The sequence below is a fragment of the Bubalus kerabau genome, chromosome 2 (genome assembly GCF_029407905.1).
Source record: "Bubalus kerabau isolate K-KA32 ecotype Philippines breed swamp buffalo chromosome 2, PCC_UOA_SB_1v2, whole genome shotgun sequence".
Taxonomy (NCBI): Eukaryota; Metazoa; Chordata; class Mammalia; order Artiodactyla; family Bovidae; genus Bubalus; species Bubalus kerabau.
The window spans coordinates 165,332,136-165,352,229 of NC_073625.1; the positions used below are offsets into that span (position 1 = coordinate 165,332,136).

The 20,094-nt window shown below is 34.9% G+C and overlaps 1 protein-coding gene across 2 annotated transcripts in view; it reads left to right on the top strand.

Annotated features, from left to right (window-relative positions):
- Positions 1-20,094, top strand: part of HLTF (helicase like transcription factor) — a 62,586-nt gene that overhangs the window by 12,431 nt on the left and 30,061 nt on the right. The window contains exons 4-13 of one of the 2 annotated variants that reach the window (XM_055569394.1): positions 1,500-1,633; positions 2,168-2,265; positions 3,730-3,804; positions 3,968-4,159; positions 7,166-7,261; positions 13,088-13,163; positions 14,385-14,475; positions 16,076-16,158; positions 16,244-16,288; positions 17,169-17,255. In XM_055569394.1, the coding sequence (XP_055425369.1) occupies positions 1,500-1,633; positions 2,168-2,265; positions 3,730-3,804; positions 3,968-4,159; positions 7,166-7,261; positions 13,088-13,163; positions 14,385-14,475; positions 16,076-16,158; positions 16,244-16,288; positions 17,169-17,255 (977 nt within the window). Of the gene's footprint in view, positions 1-1,499; positions 1,634-2,167; positions 2,266-3,729; positions 3,805-3,967; positions 4,160-7,165; positions 7,262-13,087; positions 13,164-14,384; positions 14,476-16,075; positions 16,159-16,243; positions 16,289-17,165; positions 17,256-20,094 lie in introns of both variants that reach the window. The other variant, XM_055569393.1, reaches the window with a different exon arrangement.

Here is a 20,094-nt window from a genome sequence, read left to right on the forward strand (position 1 = left end):
GGGTTTATCTTCTTTGTTATCTTTGGTGGTTATCTTCTTTGTATAGTTCTTTTGTGTATTCTTGCCACCTCTTCTTAATATCTTCTGCTTCTGTTAGGTCCGTACCATTTCTGTTCTTTATTGTGCCCATCTTTGCATGAAATGTTCCCTTGGTATCTCTGATTTTTTGAGGAGAAAAAAAAGCCTTTTAGTGTATTGGTTTTAGAAGTTTGGGAATGTTTGTTTAAATCTGGTTGTAAGCTGATAGGCTGTGATCAGTTCCAGATGAGTTTGATTTTGCCTGCACAGTGTTTAAATTTTTTCAGTTATTTCCAGTATTAAAATATCTGGACATTCTGCATTTTATGCATATTATTTTTTCCCTAATTATAAAACATTATTTACAAAGTTTTCTCTTGATAAATGGAAGATCTGGTAATGCAGGATACTCATTTCCACTTGACATCATTTGACTGGAGCTAGGTAGTCGGAGAAGGCAATGGCACCCCACTCCAGTACTCCTGCCTGGAAAATCCCATGGACAGAGGAGCCCAGTAGGCTGCAGTCCATGGGGTCGCTAAGAGTCGGATACGACTGAGCGACTTCTTTCACTTTTCACTTTCATGCATTGGAGAAGGAAATGGCAACCCACTCCAGTGTTCTTGCCTGGAGAATCCCAGGGGCGGGGGAGCCTGGTGAGATGCTGTCTATGGAGTCGCACAGAGTCGGACACGACTGAAGTGACTTAGCAGCAGCAGCAGCAGCAGGTAGTAGCTGTTGCATTAATTAGGCATATCCCTTCTTAGTTTTACCACCTGTTTCTTTTTTAAAATTCAGTGTCCTTGGTTATATTTTATATGCATTTGTATTTGTGATCTAAATTTTAGTGTAGATTGTTTAGAATATTTAAAGGTGAGTTTGGAAGATAAATACTTAGCAGTGTCTTCTCACTTGTTTACTTGTTTTCTCCTTTTTCAGTTCATTTCCTTTCTCAGGTTTTTTGGATGTTGAGAGTAAACTTTCAGTGAATCCTAAATCAGAAATAATTCTTTGAAATCATTCCCCATTTTCTCAGATTGAGTTGCTACACTCAGTGGTTCTGTTAGTGAAAGCTGTACCGTCTCAAGTAAACTTACTATTTTACTTATCTTACAACCTTGGTAATAGGTTATCTTATGTATTTAAACACTTTTATCCCATCTTAGTTTCTTCTGGTATTCTGATCCTAAAAATTGCCCTTTCCTTCTCATTGTTGGTCCTCCTCCGTGTTCTTTTTCTTGCTAGTCTGCCCAGTTAGTTCCTTTTTGTTGTTATTGATCAGTTGCTAATTCATGTCCAACTCTGCAACCCCGTGGACTGTAGCACTCCAGGCTTCTCTGTCCTCCACAACCTCTTTCTGTTTTACTTCCGTGTAAAATTTGCATGTGACAGTTATTTAACATGATTCTTAATGGGACTTAAAATTAAATGTAAAAAAATAACTCTACTAACTTCTCGTTTTTTTCCCTTAATTATAATAGGGTAGTTCCTTTTGGTGCAAACAATACTTTTACCATGCCTCTGCAAATGACATTTTGGGGAAAAGAAGAAAATAGAAAAGCAGTTTTAGATGAGTTAAAGAAACATGGATTTAAATTGGGACCTGCACCAAAATGTAAGTTTAGGGTTTAATATACTATTATTTTGATACTGTAAGATGCCAGAATTATAAAACATTTATTCTCTTAAGTAATAGTTTTGAGTTTGGTTGACTAAATTAATTATTGCTGAAGCCTCCAAGTTCTTTTTTAGGACTATTTTTAAGGACATCCCTGAATTTTTTTCTTTATTTTGAAGTAACAATAGATTCATAGGAGGTTGCACACATACACAGAAGAATGTATAGGGAGGGCCCTCCCCAGATTTCCCCCAGTGATAATACCTGGAAATCCCTGATTTTAAACATTCTTTTTAATAAGTAATAGACAAAAAGAATTTCCTAATAGAGAATGAAAAAGTATTATTTGTGTTTCAAAAGTTCAAATCATGTGCAATTCTTTTAATGTATTTTTTTGAATGACCTAAGAAATTTACCTTTAAAATGTTTAAAATGTGTATTAAGGAAAGTTTTAATTCAGCTTATTAGACAAGCTTTAAGAACAATTTACTAAAAGATAATTTTGTATGCTTTTCATTTTGTAAATTACAGCTTTAGGGTTCAGTTTGGAAAGTGGTTGGGGCTCTGGAAGAGCTGGACCAAGCTACAGTATGCCAGTTCATACTGCAGTACAGATGACAACTGAACAGGTGTTCTTTTTTAAAATTTTGTAACCTGAAAGTGAATTTTAAATGTTGAAGATTGATGCTTAAAAATGAGATAAGTATGCATGTGCTAGTGTTAGTGATTTATGTTTTGATGTTTTTGTATTACTTGAAAAATTTTAAGTGTCCATAATTTTTAAAAAATTGAAGCTTGAAACTTATTCCTTCAGTAAGATTGCAAATTCAGTGCTAAAAAAAACTAGTTCTGAATCTTAGGCCTTAGTCTTTTTCTTACTTTTCTCTACTTTGTGATCCAGGATACTATTATATTGGGTTATGTGAAGTATGTGAAGTCGCTCAGTCGTGTCTGACTCTTTGTGATCCCATGGACTATAGCCCAGCAGGCTCCTCCATCCATGGAATTTTCTAGGCAAGAGTACTTGGAGTGGGTTGCCATTTCCTTCTCCAGGGGATCTTCCCAACCCAGGGATCGAACCTGGATCTCCCACATTGCAGGCAGACACTTTACCGTCAAAGCCACCAGGGAATTACATTGGTTTAGTTTGGGGGAACTGGAGAAGGCAATGGCAACCCACTCCAGTGTTCTTGCCTGGAGAATCCCAGGGACGGCGGAACCTGGTGGGCTGCAGTCTCTGGGGTCGCACAGAGTCGGACACGACTGAAGCGACTTAGCAGCAGCAGCAGTTTGGGGGAAAATGGATATAAAATAGTGAAATCAATCTTCCAATTACACAATTACATTAAAAAAAATTTTTGTGTCTACTCACCAGTGTTAGCCTTTTTATATTCTAAGGTAGTTAGTGTGTTTTCTCTGTTCATTGTTAGAAGGGCTTGAGCCTGTGTCTGGTGGGTAAACCCCAGATTACTTCTCCTTACTTTTAGACTTGGCATGGTTTCTTCTGGACTGATGCTCTGTATTTATTTGCTAATTTACAAAAGTAATTATAACACATATATGTTACTATAAATTGGGACAAGATCAGTTTAAAGAACCAACTAAATTAGCATTAAGATTGAAATTATTGTAATATTTTGTTGCACATAGCAAGTTTCTGATTATAGTATTAATCAATGTAATGTCATTTACTTGAAAAAGTCAAATATACCTGATAGGATCTGCTAAAATGGTTTGAATACAGCTAGTAGAATCATAGAATTTCAATGGCAGAAGGAACCTTAGATACACTCTAAATCTAGTTCATTCTGTTTGTTTTGCAGTAATAAGATACAGGGCCATATAAGTTAAATGTCTTGCCCAAAGTTATATAAAGGTTTATTTGTGACAGAGCTGTGACTGAAACCCAGGACTTCAAACTACAGCCTATATTTTTTCAACTATAATAGAGCAGTGTAGTATCTCAAAGAATTAATATATTTTATGTACCTTTTGGTATGCAACTCTTTTAGTTAAATGACTTGAAGTCTCTGAATTAAGTGCAGTTATTAATTGGTTTGTTTCACTGTGTTTCTTGTTGCTGTTTATGGTAGCTTAAGACTGAGTTTGACAAATTGTTTGAAGATTTAAAAGAAGATGATAAAACTCAGGAAATGGAACCAGCTGAGGTACTGAGCCAGTATTTTCTATCTAAAACTATTCGAAATTTTAAAATGTAGTATTAATGTATACTTTTTTTTTTTATCAGAAGATCAACTGTTTTCCAGATTCTTTGTGGGGTTTATTATAAGAAAGGACTTACTATATTTCTGTTTATGACATTTCTTATAGGCTATTGAAACACCATTGCTTCCACATCAAAAACAAGCTCTAGCTTGGATGGTTTCACGGGAAAACAGTGAAGAACTTCCGCCATTCTGGGAACAGCGAAGTGACTTATACTATAACACAATAACAAATTTTTCTGAAAAGGACCGACCAGAAAATGTTCATGGAGGAATTTTAGCTGATGATATGGGTTTGGTAATTACATTTTTTATTAAGTTAATAACATTTTATTTTTGAACTAAGATTTTTTTTTTAACTTTATTTATTTGACTTCACTGGTTCTTTATTGCTGCACACAGGCTTTCTCTTGTGGTGAGCAAGGGCTACTCTCCAGTTGAAGTGAGCAGGCTTCTCATTGTAGTGGCTTCTCTTGTAGTGGAACCCAGGCTCCAGAGCTCACGGGCTTCAGTAATTGCAGCACACAGGCTACGTAGTTGCAGCTTGTGGACTTCAGAGCACAGACTTAGTAGTGCTTAGCTAAGCCTGCTGCATGTGCCATCTTTCTGGTCCAGGGATTGAACCTGTGTCCCATGCATTTCCAGGCAGGCTCTTCTCCTCTGGGCATAAGGGAAGTTCAGTAACTTAAGATTTATATGAAGTAATCTTAAAGTAGATAGAGATGGGAATATATTGGTGCCAGTATGGGAATAGATATCACTGTTAGTGTAGAATGTAGTTTTTCCTATGGTTTTTGCTTAAAATAATGCTGAATTTTTCTTCTTTTTCTTTCTTTTGGCTTGTTTGCCCAAGGTACAATTAAAATAATTGGCAATAATGATATAAACATGTTTCTCAATTTCTTTTGAAATTTAAGATTGCTTATCTTTTATAGGTTTTATTAAAGGAAAGATATGATTTGTTACATCAGCAGTTTTTATACTTTTTGGTTTTGATAATAAAATAAATTTTTCATTTTAACTCATTACTTGCTAATAGAACTAGCATATTTTTCAGTGAAAAGTGCACTCCAAAACAAAAACAGTTTTGATGAGAAAACTGGCATTGTTTTACATTTTTGCAAGTCTCTTTAATGTGTAGCTTAATAGTTGATAGCTGATTTCTTGTACCTGTTTTTTCATTCATTCTGTTGTTTTCATTGAGATATACAGAGAAGATTAGTCCTCACATAGATATGTATTTGAAAGAGGTGTACTTTAGCAGTTTTTTTGGATAACTAGATCTTCTTTGCCAGAACATCAAATTAAGCAAGTGTTAGTTTATTAAAGGGCCTCCCTGGTAGCTCAGCAGGTAAAGAATCCACGTGCAATGCAGGAGACCCCGGTTTGATTCTTGGGTCGGGAAGATCCACTGGAGAAGGGATAGGCTACCCACTCCAGTGTTACAGCTTGTGGGCTTCTGTCTAGTAGTGGTAGTTGTGGCATTATATATAATTTCTATATATATATGGGCTCTGTAGTTGTGGGGCATGGGCCTAGATCCCCCTGAGCCTTTGGGGTCTTACTTCCTCAGCCAGGGCTCGAATCCACATCCACTGCATTGGAAAGTGGATTCTTAACCACCAGACCACCAGTGAAATCCCTATTAAAGGTTAATAGTTATAATGTGGAACTTTTCTTTTTGGCTGTGCCATGTGACATGCAGGATCTTAGTTCCCCAACCAGGGATTGAACCTGTGCTCACTACACTGGGAGTGCAGAGCCTTAACCCCTAGACTGTCAGGGAAATTCCGATAATGTAAAACTTAAATATCATGTCAGTGAACTTTTTGTAGTCTGTTAAAATTCATTGGTGTAGCTTGCACATTGCATGGATATTTTACCCATGCATGATTTTGTAACATTAGGTATTGCTCATTTGGAATATATTGGTTCCCTGAGTTACACAGATCTGCCAAATGTTGATACATTTCATTATATAATATAAAAAATTTTATGTTCATGGGTATTCTGATCTTATTAGAAAGGCATTTACATTTGGGAAGCTTCTATGCTTATGGTGTTGATACAAGTTTTCTAATATAAATTTTGCTTAAAAGCTCAAATTTTATCATTAACCACAAACATTGTCAGTTTTTTCCTTTGGAATTGATAGGCTTACTTTGTTCATAGGCCCACTTTATTCATTTTTCAAGAAAATGTCTACGCTCAATCATAAATAACTAGTTGTCAGTCATTCTTTCAAGTTAAAATGGTGATACTTGGAAATGATGTGTGGTAATTAGTTGAGCTGCAATTCAGTCTCAAGTGATTTTTCTCTAGATAACATTCATGTTTTGGTATGGAAAAGAAGTATTTTGTGTTCTTCCCATCTTATTACAAGAATAGTTAAAAGATCCATACTTAAGAGGTGAGATTTGGTAAAATGAATGTGTACTGCTTTATCAAGAGCATTCTTAAAGTAAAACATTTTTTTTCTTTTTACTATATGTGTTAGTTAGAAATATGATGACTCCTGGTATAGTACAGTGTCAACTGCTTTGTTTCATGCTAAGGCAGCAGCAGCTTTGCCCACCATTGCATTTTGTGGAATTACTACAAATATCCAACACAAAGTTTGAGTAATATCAAAATATTTTTGACTGTACACACTCCTGAAAGAGTCCTAGGGGTACTTCTAGGAGCTATGGACCACACTTTGAAAATGGCTTCTTTACACTGCTTCCAACTTGAGATTTATTTCTGTGTTGCTCACTATAAATTCAGCTAAATAGTGGAAAATAATGAAAATTTTTATATTTCTGCTTTTAAAAAATACAAAAGAAGTATCTTGTCGTTTATGCTCTATTGGTAAGATACAGCCTTTAAGTTTTGAAATTAAATTAAGTTTAATAAAATAATGACCTTATGTTCATACTGGAATTACTAATCATTTTAAGTTAGCTTTGAATTATGTGTCAGGCAAATAGTTGTGGTGTCATGATAAAGTTATTAGTTCAGGGTTAAATGTGAAATTTTAAATGGCAGTTGTTCAATAAAATAACATTTCTCAAAGATGCTTATAGTGTTTTAGAGTAAATTATTTAATAACTCCCAGTAATACGGAATGGTAAGACATTTCCTAATGTAATCAGTGAAATAACTTCATTAATATGTATATTATTTAGCATAATAATCAGCACACTTCTGTGGCCCTAAATGCTGTTTGATATTTTCTTACTTTATTTAAAAATTGGTTTTGAAATGTTTTCTGGTCATCTGGGTTTCAGAATCTGACCTTTTTTCTTTGTAAAACATTTTATAGGGCAAAACTCTGACAGCCATTGCAGTGATTCTCACCAACTTCCATGATGGCAAGTCTCTTCCTGTTGAAAGAATTAAGAAAAATCAACTGAAGAAGGTAAAGTATTAGTGTTTTTTTCCTAAACTCTCTGGTTTATTGTAAAACTTAAATTTTGTCATTAAAAACTTATTGGCAAAAAGTTGATAATACCCAATTTTTAGAGGTATGATGAATGGCCTTGTATATTGCTGATGAGAGTGAAAGTTGATACTACATTTTGAAGTCAGTTTGTAATATGTGTCAGAAGCATTAAAAGCATTTATAATCTTTGACTCAGTAATGCCATTTCAAAAAAACTGTCTGAAGAAGTTATCAGAAATGTATTTATTCCAAAGAGAAAAATACAGCTTTATTGCCACAGCATTATTTTAAACACAGAAAAGCAATACCTTTCAATAAGATGAGAATTAACTTATTATCCAACTATAAAATCCTATTTTTGAAGAATACTTTCATGGTCTTTTTTAGTTAAAAAAAAGAGGCCAGGTACATCTTCTATAGAATTTGAATCTTCATTTGTAAATACATATTTGTATATGTCTTAAGTGTAGTCACACATACTGTATGTGCCAAAATGTTAATAGTGATAATTCTGTCCTATTGATGAGCATATGGGTGACTATTCTTGATACTTAACTTATATGTGTTTTTATATATAGTGTACATACACATAATATATTTATATTCAGAACCACTTCAGTATTCTTGCCTTGAGAACCCATGACTAGTATGAAAAGCCAAAAAGATAGGACACTGAAAGATGAACTCCCCAGGTTGGTAGGAGCCCAATATGCTACTGGATATCAGTGGAGAAATAACTCCAGAAAGAATGAAGAGATGGAGCCAAAGCAAAAACAAAACCTGTTTGTGGGTGTGATTGGTGATAGAAGCAAGGTCCGTTGTTGTAAAGAGCAATATTGCATAGGAACCTGGAATGTTAGGTTCATGAACCAAGGCAAATTGGAAGTGGTCAAACAGGAGATGGCAAGAGTGAATGTCAGCGTTCTAGGAATCAGCGAACTAAGATGGACTGGAATGGGTAAATTTAACTCAGATGACCATTATATCTACTACTGTGGGAAGGAATCCCTTAGAAGAAATGGAGTACCCATCATAGTCAACAAAAGAGTCTGGAATGCAGTACTTGCTGCTGCTGCTAAGTCGCTTCAGTTGTGTCCGACTCTGTGTGACCCCATAGACGGCAGCCCACCAGGCCCTGCTGTCCCTGGGATTCTCCAGGCAAGAACACTGGAGTGGGTTGCCATTTCCTCCTGCAGTGCATGAAAGTGAAAAGTGAAAGCGAAGTTGCTCAGTTGTATCCGACTCTTCGCGACCCCATGGACTGCAGCCTACCAGGCTCCTCCATCCATGGGATTTTCCAGGCAAGAGTACTGGAGTGGGGTGCCATTGCAGTACTTGGATGCAATCTAAAAAACGACACAATGATCTTGTTCGTTTCCAAGGCAAACCATTCAATATCATGGTAATCCAAGTCTATGCCCCAACCAGTAATGCTGAAGAAGCTGAAGCTGAATGGTTCTATGAAGACCCACAAGACCTTTTAGAAGTAAAACCCAAAAAAGATGTCCTTTTCATTATAGGAGACTGGAATGCAAAAGTAGGAAGTCAAGAAACACCTGGAATAACAGGCAGATTTGGCCTTGGAGTACAGAATGAAGCAGGGCAAAGGCTAATAGATTCTGCCAAGAGAGCACACTGCCAACAAAACAAGAGAAGACTCGACACATGGACATCACCAGATGGTCAACACCAATATCAGATTGATTATATTCTTTGCAACCAAAGATGGAAAAGCTCTATACAGTCAGCAAAAACAAGACTGAGAGCTGACTGTGGCTCAGATCATGAACTCCTTATTGCCAAATTCAGACTGAAATTGAAGACAGTGGGGAAAACCACTAGACCATTCAGGTGTGGCCTAAATCAAATCCCTTATGATTATACAGGGGAAGTGAGAAATAGATTTAAGGGACTAGATCTGATAGACAGAGTGCCTGATGAACTATGGATGGAGGTTCATGACATTCTATAGGAGCAAGACCATCCCCAAGAAAAAGAAATGCAAAAAAGCAAAATGGCTGTCTGAGGAGGCCTTACAAATATCTGTGAAAAGAAGAGAAGCGAAAAGAAAAGGAAAGATATACCCATTTGAATGCAGAGTTTCAAAGAATAGCAAGAAGAGATAAGAAAGCCTTCCTCTGCAATCAATGCAAAGAAATAGAGGAAAACAATAGAATGGGAAAGACTAGAGATCTCTTCAAGAAAATTGGAGATACCAAGGGAACATTTCATGCAAAGATGGGCTCAATAAAGGACAGAAATGGTATGGACCTAACAGAAGCAGAAGATATTAAGAAGAGGTGGCAAGAATACACAGAAGAACTGTAAAAAAAAGATCTTCACAACCCAGATAATCACAATGGTGTGACCACTCACCTAGAGCCAGACATCCTGGAACGTGAAGTCCAGTGGGCCTTAGGAAGCATCACTACAAACAAAGCTAGTGGAGGTGATGGAATTCCAGTTGAGCTATTTCAAATCCTGAAAGATGATGCTATGAAAGTGCTGCACTCACTATGCCAGCAAATTTGGAAAACTCAGCAGTGGCCACAGGACTGGAAAAGTTCAGTTTTCATTCGAATCCCAAAGAAAGGCAATGCCAAAGAATGCTCAAACTATTGCACAATTGCACTCATCTCACATGCTAGTAAAGTAATGCTTAAAATTCTGCAAGCCAGACTTCAGCAATACGTGAACCGTGAACTTGCAGATGTTCAAGCTGGTTTTAGAAAAGGCAGAGGAACCAGAGATCAAATTGCCAACATCCGCTGAATCATTGAAAAAGCAAGAGAGTTCCAGAAAAACATCTATTTCTGCTTTATTGACTATGCCAAAGCCTCTGACTGTGTGGATCACAATAAACTGTGGAAAAATCTGAAAGAGATGGGAATACCAGACCACCTGACCTGCCTCTTGAGAAATCTGTATGCAGGTCAGGAAGCAACAGTTAGAACTGGACATGGAACAACAGACTGGTTCCAAATTGGAAAAGGAGTACGTCAAGGCTGAATATTGTCACCCTGCTTATTTAACTTATATGCAGAGTACATCATGTGAAATGCTGGGCTGAATGAAGCACAAGCTGGAATCAAGATTGCCGGGAGAAATATCAATAACCTCAGATATGCAGATGACACCACCCTTATGGCAGAAAGTGAAGAAGAACTAAAGAGCCTCTTGATGAAAGTGGAGAGTGAAAAAGTTGGCTTAAATCTCAACATTCAGAAAACTAAGATCATGGCATCCAGTCCCACCACTTCATAGCAAATCAGTGAGGAAACAGTGGAAACAGTGGCTGACTTTATTTTCTTGGGCTCCAAAATCATTGCAGATGGTGATTGCAGCTATGAAATTAAAAGACGCTTAACTCCTTGGAAAGAAAGTTATGACCAACTTAGACAGCGTATTAAAAAGCAGAGACATTACTTTGTCAACAAAGTTGCATCTAGTCAAGGCTGTGGTTTTTCCAGTAGTCATGTATGGATATGAGAGTTGGACTATAAGGAAAGCTGAGTGCTGAAGAATTGATGCTTTTGAAATGTAGTGTTGGAGAAGACTCTTGAGAGTCCCATGGACTGCAAGGAGATCCCACCAGTCCTTACTAAAGGAGATCAGTCCTGGGTGTTCATTGGAAGGACTGATGTTGAAGCTGAAACTCCAATACTTTTGCCACCCGATGGCAAAGAGCTGACTCATTTGAAAAGACCCTGATGCTGGGAAAGATTGAGGGCAGGAGGAGAAGGGGACGACAGAGGATGAGATGGACCGACTCAATGGACATGAGTTTGGGTAAACTCTGGTAGTTGGTGTTGGACAGGGAGGCCTGGCGTGCTGCGGTCCATGGGGTTGCTAGAGTCGGACACGACTGAGTGACTGAACTGAACTGAAGAATTAATAAATAATTAGTTTATAAGGCAAATAAGTGGTATTAGAATGAAATGGTTGTTCTTCATTCTCAGCTGAAAGTCCAAAGAACTTAAAATAGGAATAATTTAAGTACAGTGTATATGCAAAATATTTTTTCTTTTCGACTTTTCTACTGCTGCTGTTCTTCTGATTTTTTAGTTTTCAAAGATGCTGCATATCAGTTTCCTACCGCTGTTTATTAATTTTCCATTTTCCTAATTTCTAAGCTTAGTTGCATTTCCTCTTTATACTTTTATTGGGAGTTTAACTATGGTAATAACATGTAAGATTCAGTCCCCTACCCTGAATATTCCAGTGCTTTTTACCTTTTTTTTCCCCCTACATTTTAGTTATTAAAACTGAAAAGTAGTACCTAAGACTACTTAGAACTTCATTGTTAATTACCTGTTTAACAGTAAGGCATTCTTTTTTTCCCCTTAAGATCAGCCATGCATTTAACGTGTTATGTAGTAGAAAGGCTTTAGGATATTTTGTTTGCTACATTAGTTGAAATTGAGACTAAGAATGTGATTTCCAGCAAGGCATTTACTGTAACAGAAATTTCATTATGTCAGATAGATTTGGATATTGCAAAGTTACAGAGTGAAATGTTAAATTCCATGAGATTGGAGCATTGTATTTGATAGGTTAGACTTTATATGTACATTTTTTTTGAACTTCATGAAGAAAAGGCTTGCTGAGCAAAGTCATTGAATGTGAAAAGAATAATGTAAAGGACATCCTTTATTTTATAGATAAATTTTTAAATTATTTCTGCATGCTATTTAATATAAGTGATTGTGCTGATTACTGAGGAAGACTGGGTAGGATGTCTTGACTAAAGGCATTTTTAACATCTGTTTCTTGGAGCTAATACTTTTAAAAATTATCTAATTTCTAGTCACATATTTCTAAATATGGTATATCTTAGATTTTTAATTTATTTAGACTCATACTGTTTTAAGGGGATGGATTTTCTTTTCAGCCACATTTTTAGAGAAATGTAAACTCTAGTGGAATTTTATATAATGTTTAAACTTGTCTTTTAAAAAATAAAATAAAATCTTTTATTGGCCTTAATTATAGGTAAAAATTACATTGTACTCCTGCTATCTAATCTTGAACCCATTCTGAGGTTTTGATTCAAAATAATGATCTTCCTTTCACAATATACCTACCTTTCTTTTTAAACTGAAAGAATTCATTTAATGAAACCCAATTTTATTTGTCATTCCTTTATACAGAATCAAGTCTAGAATTAAGATTGGAGGAACCTTGCTCTAGTAGATTCAGTTGAAAATACTTTCACAGAGAAGAATAAAAGTTTGCTTTTATAGAAGTTTTTGTGCTCACATAGATGGATTTTTGAAACAAAGAAACAGAAAGGGAAAAGAACAAAGAGTTGGCAGGAAAATCCCTGATAGAGCAAGGGAGGAGGTACTCTGATACCTGACTATTGGATCTATCCACTCTAGGAATTACAGAGAAAAAAAGGATGTCAATGGCAGCTTAGCTTCATTATAGATCTGTTATCTGTTGAGAAGGGACTCTTGGGTTTGAAAGTTTCTAGTGTTAGAATTCCTTTTAATTTTGAAGTAAATTTCATTCGTGACTGTTTCTCACAGTAATATGCCATTTATAATTGAATTTTGCTTTTTTGTTATTTCTTTTGAAAACGTTGAGACAGACTAGTTTTCTTTTTTTAGATACCTGTTAAAATTTTTTTTCAATTTGTACATTTTTCCTCTTAATGTACCTCCTTACATTGCTCCAGAATAGGGTAGCCATTTTAGTAGTCTTTATTGTGTAAAGTAAAGTAGTATAAAATAGGATATATTTTTAAGTTTATTTAAAACTGACAGCAGTACTATGTAAGAAATATGCCTTTTCATCTAGGAATGTAATGTTTACGATGAATCTATGGAACTTGGAGGAAACAATACCAGTGAAAAGGCAGCTGGACTAATCAAAGGTAAACCTTAATTTTGAACATGACCCCATAGATTTTTCCAATTTAATGATGTAATTCCACCTCTGGCTTTAGTACTGTACAAAAATTTCAGATATTTTTTACCAAAGAATCTCACGAAAACTGGTAGTCAAGAAAAATTTCATGAAGGAGGCCATGATGAAATTGTGTGGTAGCACATTAAAGAACCTGAGGAAGAACATTTTTGGTTGAGAAAAAAAGCCCCAGGAAAGGGCAGCTAAAAGCAAAACAAAGCAGAGTATCTTGCTCTGGGACCTCAGAATAATTTGTGCTATTTATAATGTAAATAAATAATTGAATATGAATAAACAGGCATGAATAGCAGCAGATTAAGATAGATAGAGCCAAATTAGAGGAGAAATGAAAAGGGATGCAGTTATATGGTTGCATTTAGCAGTTAGTGACTTTCATAAAATTAATTTCTGAAGATTGGTTAGAGTAGAGCAAGACTGAAAATATTTTAAAAGAAGACTAGTAGATGAAGAAAGAAATAACATCTGTGTTCTGTTACGAATTTTGCCATGTTTGAGACAGGGGCAAAATAGATGGAGAGAGAGGCAGAATTGAGGGCTTTGTGGTGGGGGCAGGGTTTAGGAAAAAATTTTGTATGTAATGGAAAGAATAATTTGTTGGCCTTTATGAGGGAATGTGATCAATAAAATAGGTAGATGAGTTAGCATTAGAAGGAAAGGAAGTAATGCTGAGGAAAAATACAGTTAATTGAGAATTACAAAATATAAAAAAAGGAAAATTGATTAATTTGTAGAAGATGACATCTGATTTTCTTTACAAAGTGAAGTAGGTCATCTGCTGCGAGTAAAAGGAGTTGAAAATCTGGGCAGAGGACCCAGTGTATGATAGTAGTGGGTAAGGAGGCGCTGTGATAGGTAGAAGAGTTGCTAAGTGATACAAGGTTGACAACTGAGATTGGGAAGTGTAAATTTATTATACCACTTGTTTATTCATTTTTTTCTGCAGCAGCTCTCAGCTGCCTTGTATAGCAGGAAATACAGTCAGTGTGGGGACTGACTGGATGACTTCAGGGGAAACGACTAGGTTACAAAAAAGTTGAAGTTACTTTTGTGAGAAAATACTAGATTAGGAAATTGTATCTATTGAGTTAGAAAACCAGCGTTTTAAGAAAGATGCTTCTTGTCTGAGACAGTTTACTAATACTGTTTATCCTTTTCTTTGAAATGGAAGGATCTAGATGTAGTGGAGAACCCAGTATTTCAGATGTCAAGGGAAAGAATAAACATCCCAAGTCAGAATTCTCTAGCTCCCGCTCCAAAAGGTAAACTCTTTTATGGTTTGATTTTATGTAATATGTTTAAACTCTTTCTCTATTTTCTTACATATACAAGAAAGATATGACCATTATCTCCACAGCGTAGTTCTTTCAAATACATTCTTTAATTTGAAACTGCTAAAATCATTGTGACTTAGGGAGGTAGACTGTTCTTATTTTATAGGTTAAAAAGTAACATTAATATATAAAAGAAGCAATTGGTAATTTTTAATAATCACTATCTTTCTATTATTTTCCTATTTGTTTCACATAAGAACTGAGATCTTACTCTTGGGTTTTTTGTTTTCATTGAGACTTTAGAAGAGTTTTCTTTGTGAATTTAAGGAGTTGAGAACCGATGTATATTTATTGGACGACTTGACAAAAGCATTGTCTGCTCATCTGAGTTGTTTCTCAATTCACCTTTAGTAGAAATAAAGCATGATAAAGTTATTTATGGACAGTATTATATTCATGTAGACTGGAAGGAGAATTTGAATAAAACCCATAATGCCCCTCTGATTTCCACTTGAATTGCTAAGTTTATAAATTTTATTTATTCTCTGAGGTAGATCTAAATACTTGGCTTTTGTGTTTTGTTGTTCACTATCAATACCTGCAGGTATGACCCCAAATCTGAGTCCCTCTTAGCTATTCTATTTGAAATAGAGATTTCAAATCTGGGGCTTTGTTAATTGTTCTGTCTTTAATACCTGTCTGAACTGAGGATAAAACCAGGACTCATCAGTTTCCCTTTTATCTAGATCTCAAATCTATATAACTCTGAACTGACCATGAGTCTGGGTAACAAAGCACTATCAGCTGGACAAGATTAGGTTCAAGGGTGCGGAAATAATGATGACATGGGAAAAACAACAACCAACACACAAACTATTAATTAAACTATTAATTAAAAAGTAGATATATACTTAGTGTATAACAGGGACTATTTTAGAGGCTTTACATGTGGTAACACATTTTATCGTACAGAGTGAATTGTAACTTTATTCCTATTTTCCAAGTGAAGAAACTGAAACTTAGAAGAATATTAGGTAATTTGCCAAAAGTCACATAGCAAATAAATGGTGGAATGGAGATTTGAATCTAGGCAGTCTCGTTCCACAGTCCGTTGTTTCTAGGCACTTAAACATAGTACTGTACTACTTCTACACGGAATTTATAAAAGTTTCCATTATGAAAGAATTATATTTTTGCCTCTTAGCTGCTTACTTTGTATTGGAGGGTTTTCTTTGATAATCAGAATCACTTCTTTTTTGTTCTAGTTTTATACAAGTATTTTAATTGAATGACCAAATACTGAATAAAGTGTTGAAGAGATTACTATTCTAGAAGGTTTACTTTCTCAAATTTATTTTAATAATCATGATACTGTATTTTGTATAGTTAAATGCATCTGGCTGTGAAAACAAAATGCTTTTAGCAAATTTGGCTTTCATTTGTCAAATAAAAATTTTTTTCCTTTGAAATTTTCTCAAAAAATAAACCAGGGTAAGACAAAAAGCATTTGTATTACATTTATTAAGCATAGATTTTATATCCCATTTTATTTTGGGTTGATTAAAAAATTGTGTATACTTAATTTTAGGAGAAAACCTGCTGCTGTACAGTACACTGAAAGTAGTGATTCAGAGGAAGTTGAACCAAGTGAATTGCCACAGAAAATGAAAGGTAATATGAAATGAGTTGGATTTGATAATGTGTGCTATATTTTAATTTCCTAGTGTGACCATGTTATATTTGGTTTTATTTTTAGGCAAACTGAAAAGAACACAATCAGAGACTAAAATCAGAGTAAAAGGTATGTATATACATCTCAATATCCACTATCTATACTTAAAGATTATTAAAGTAATCATTGATTTGTATCTCATTGATTTGTATCTATCTAGCTTGGAATTCTTTAGTAATAGTTCTTAAACTTGACTACTTTTTACATTTAAACCATTTATGGAGCTTACCAAGGGTGTTAAATGAATGAAGCAAATTGAAAGAATAGTTTCAAATTAAAATCTAAGAGAAAATATTTAAACTGACTTTAGACAAAACGAAAATCTACTACTTATGAAATGACTTCAATAAAACCTGTTTTGTACATGTATAAATTGTAGTTACAGAAGTAGGGTGAGACTGCCTTTTTGTCAATATAGCTCAGCTATTATATTTAGCATTATACAAATTTATAAATGCTGAGTATCTTTACTTTTTCCTTTGTCTTTAAAACATAACTTTACTTTGTTTATCTCCTAATCTAATTGTATCATATTCCTAGGTTAAGAAATTGTGTTGCATTTGGAAAATAACTTATCACCATTTGACTGATCTGAAAATTTGGCAGCATCTTTGTTAAACGTTAAACACCTGTTTCATTGAACATATTCTCCTTCCACCTAGGAGCTGAATCACTTTGCATTTGACTGCTTCTACTTTCACATTTCTTCCTTAGGAGAAGCTTCAATTTATCATGAATGACTGTTTCTTCTCTGAGCTAGAAAGATGCTTAGTGTCAAAAGAGGCAGTTTTGGTTACTAGAAATTATTTTATATTTATTGAATAATACAAACTCTTGAAGTGTGTAAGTGGTATTATGTTTCCTATCCTTAGAAAGTTATCTGTACTTAAGTACAGGAGAGAATTAGTTTTCAAATATCTTAATGATTCTGTGGTTTGTACTTTAGCAGGATCTTCTAAGGTTCAAGAAGATGCAGAATTTGCATGTGCACTTACTTCATCTACCCCTGTAACAAAAAAGAAAATGTTGAAAAGGGGTAAGTAAATCTGCTTTTGTTTGGTTAACTTTTTCTGTTTCTCAAATAAAAAAATTTTAAATGACAAAAGTATAAAACCATATTACAAGAAAAAAGTAGAGAAAAAAAATAATCTCATTTTTAAAAGTACAATTTTATGTATTTTCCTATTCTATTTGTTTTAGTTAGGCTAAAAATATGATGGGCAGAGGTCTCTTACTCATCTGAGTAGCAGAGATATTGTTTCCAGTAAAGGCACAGAGCAATTTATGGCCGTTTTAAAACTTAATTTGGATTAATTAGAATTGTAAATATTTATTATTGGTATGAGAAGAATTTGTTTTTCAATTAAAAATGTGAGTGATATTTATTATTACTTTGTAATTTGTAAATCGTAAGAAAAAAGAGTCTAAATATTTGAAATGGAAAGAGATTGGACTGTGGTTAAGGAGATCTAACAGATTATTTTATCTCTGTACCTTAGTATCTTCCATTTTACATATTGAAGATGCAGCAGACAAGTCTATTTTCATGGGGCTTATGTCTAATGATGAGGTGGAAACATAAAATAAACATGTAAACAATTTAAAATGTTTTTAATTTATTTTTTATTTAAGTGTAGTTGCTTTACAGTATTATATGTTACAGGTGTACAGTTTTTAAAGGTACTACTCCACTTACAGTTATTATAAAATATTGGCTATATTCCCCATGTTGTACAATATATCCTTGTAGCTCATACCTAATATTTTGTACTTACTCCCCTATCTCTCCTTTGCGGCTCCCCTATTCCTTCTCCCTACTGTTGACCACTAGTTCTCTATATCTGTGAGTCTACTTTTTTGTTATATTCACTAGTTGGTAGTATTTGTTAGATTCTCCTTATAAGTGATATCATACAATATTTGTCTTCTCTGTCTGACTTATTTCATTTAGCATAATGCTCTTCAAGTCCAGTCATGTTGTTTCAAATAGTAAAATTTTATATTTCTTTTTGAAAATACTACTTGTTTTATTTATTTTTGTTGTTGTTCAGTCACTCAGTTGTGTCCGATTCTTTGAGACCCCATGGACCACAGGATGCCAGGCTTCCTTGTCCTTCATTATCTCCTGGAGTTTGCTCAAACTCATGTCCATTGAGTTGGTGATGCAGTCCAACCATCTCATCCTCTGTTGTTCCCTTCTTCTCATGCCCTCAGTCTTTCTCAGCATCAGGGTCTTTTCCAGTGAGTCGGCTTTTCTTAAGTGGCCAAAGTATTGGAACTTCAGCATCTGTCCTTCCAATGAATATTCAGTTACTTTCCTTTAGGATTAACTAGTTTGATCTCCTTGATGTCCAAGGAACTCTCAAGAGTCTTCTTGAACACCACAGTTCGAAAGCATCCATCTTCAGCGTTCAGCCTTCTTTATGGTCCAACTCTCACAGACGTCCATGACCACTGGAAAAACCATAGCTTTGACTAGATGGACCTTTGTCAGCAAAGTAATGTCTTTGCTTTTTACTACGCTATCTAGGTTTTTCATAGGTTTTCTTCCAAGGAGCAGGAGTCTTTTAATTTTGTGGCTGCGGTTGCCATCTGCAATGATTTTGGAGCCCAAGAAAATAGTCTGTCACTATTTTTGTTGTTTCCCTATCTGTTTGCCATAAAGTGATGGAAACGGATACCATGATCTTCGTTTTTTGATTGTTGAGTTTTTAAGCCAACTTTTTCACTCTTCTCTTAAACCTTTATCAAGAGGCTCCTTAGTTCCTCTTCACTTTCTGCCATTATTTGTTTTTAACTTTTTCTTTTGGCTGTACCACATGGCTTGTGAAATCTTAGTTCCCAGACCAGGGATTGAACATGGGCCTTAGCAGTGAAAGTGCTGAGTTCTAACCACTGGACTACCAGTGAATTCCCCAAATTTCATTCTTTTTTAATGGCTGAATAATATTCCATTGTGTGTGTATGTGAGACATCTTTTTTTTTTCCATTCATCTGCTGATGGACACTTAGGTTGCTCTGTATCTTGGCAGTTGTAAATAATGCTGTTGTGAACATTGGGGTGAGCGTGTTTTTTTTAGAATTAGTGTTTTTATCTTTTTGTGTATATCCAAGTGTAGAACTGCTGGGTCATATGGTTCTTTGAGAAACTACCTTACTGTTTTTTCAGTTGCTGTACCAATTTTTATTTCCACTAATAGTATATGAGGGTTCCATTTTCTCTACAGCCTCACTAACATTTGTTATTTGCATTCTTTTTGATGGCAGCCATTCTGACAGGTATGAGGTATTTGATACCTCATTGTGGTTTTGATTTGCATTTCCCCAATGGTTAGTGATGTTGAGCATATTTTCATGTGCCTGTTGGCCATCTATATTTCCTCTTTGAAACAATGTCTGTTCAGGTCTTCTTTCCATTTTTTAATTGGGTTATGTTTTTGATGTTGAGTTATATGAGCTGATTGCATATGTTGGATATTAATCCCTTATTAGTCATATCATTTGCAAATATATCCTCCCATTTAGTAGGCCTCCCATTTAGCTTATTTGTTTTGTCAATGGTTTCTTTTGCTGTGCAAAAGCTTTTAAGTTTAATCAGGTCCCATTTGTTTATCTTTGCTTTTATTTTATTTAGGCGATGGATCCAAAAAATATTGCAGTGATTCATATCAAAGAGTGTTCTGTTTTCCTGTAGGAGTTTTATAGTATCTGGTCTTACATTTAGGTCTTTAGTCTATTTGGAGTTTATTTTCATATGTGGTGTTAGAGAATGTTCTACTTTCATTTTTTTACATGTAGCTGTCCAGATTTCCCATCAGCACTTATTGAAGAGGGTGTTTTCCATTGTATACTCTTGTCTTTTTTGTTGTAGGTTA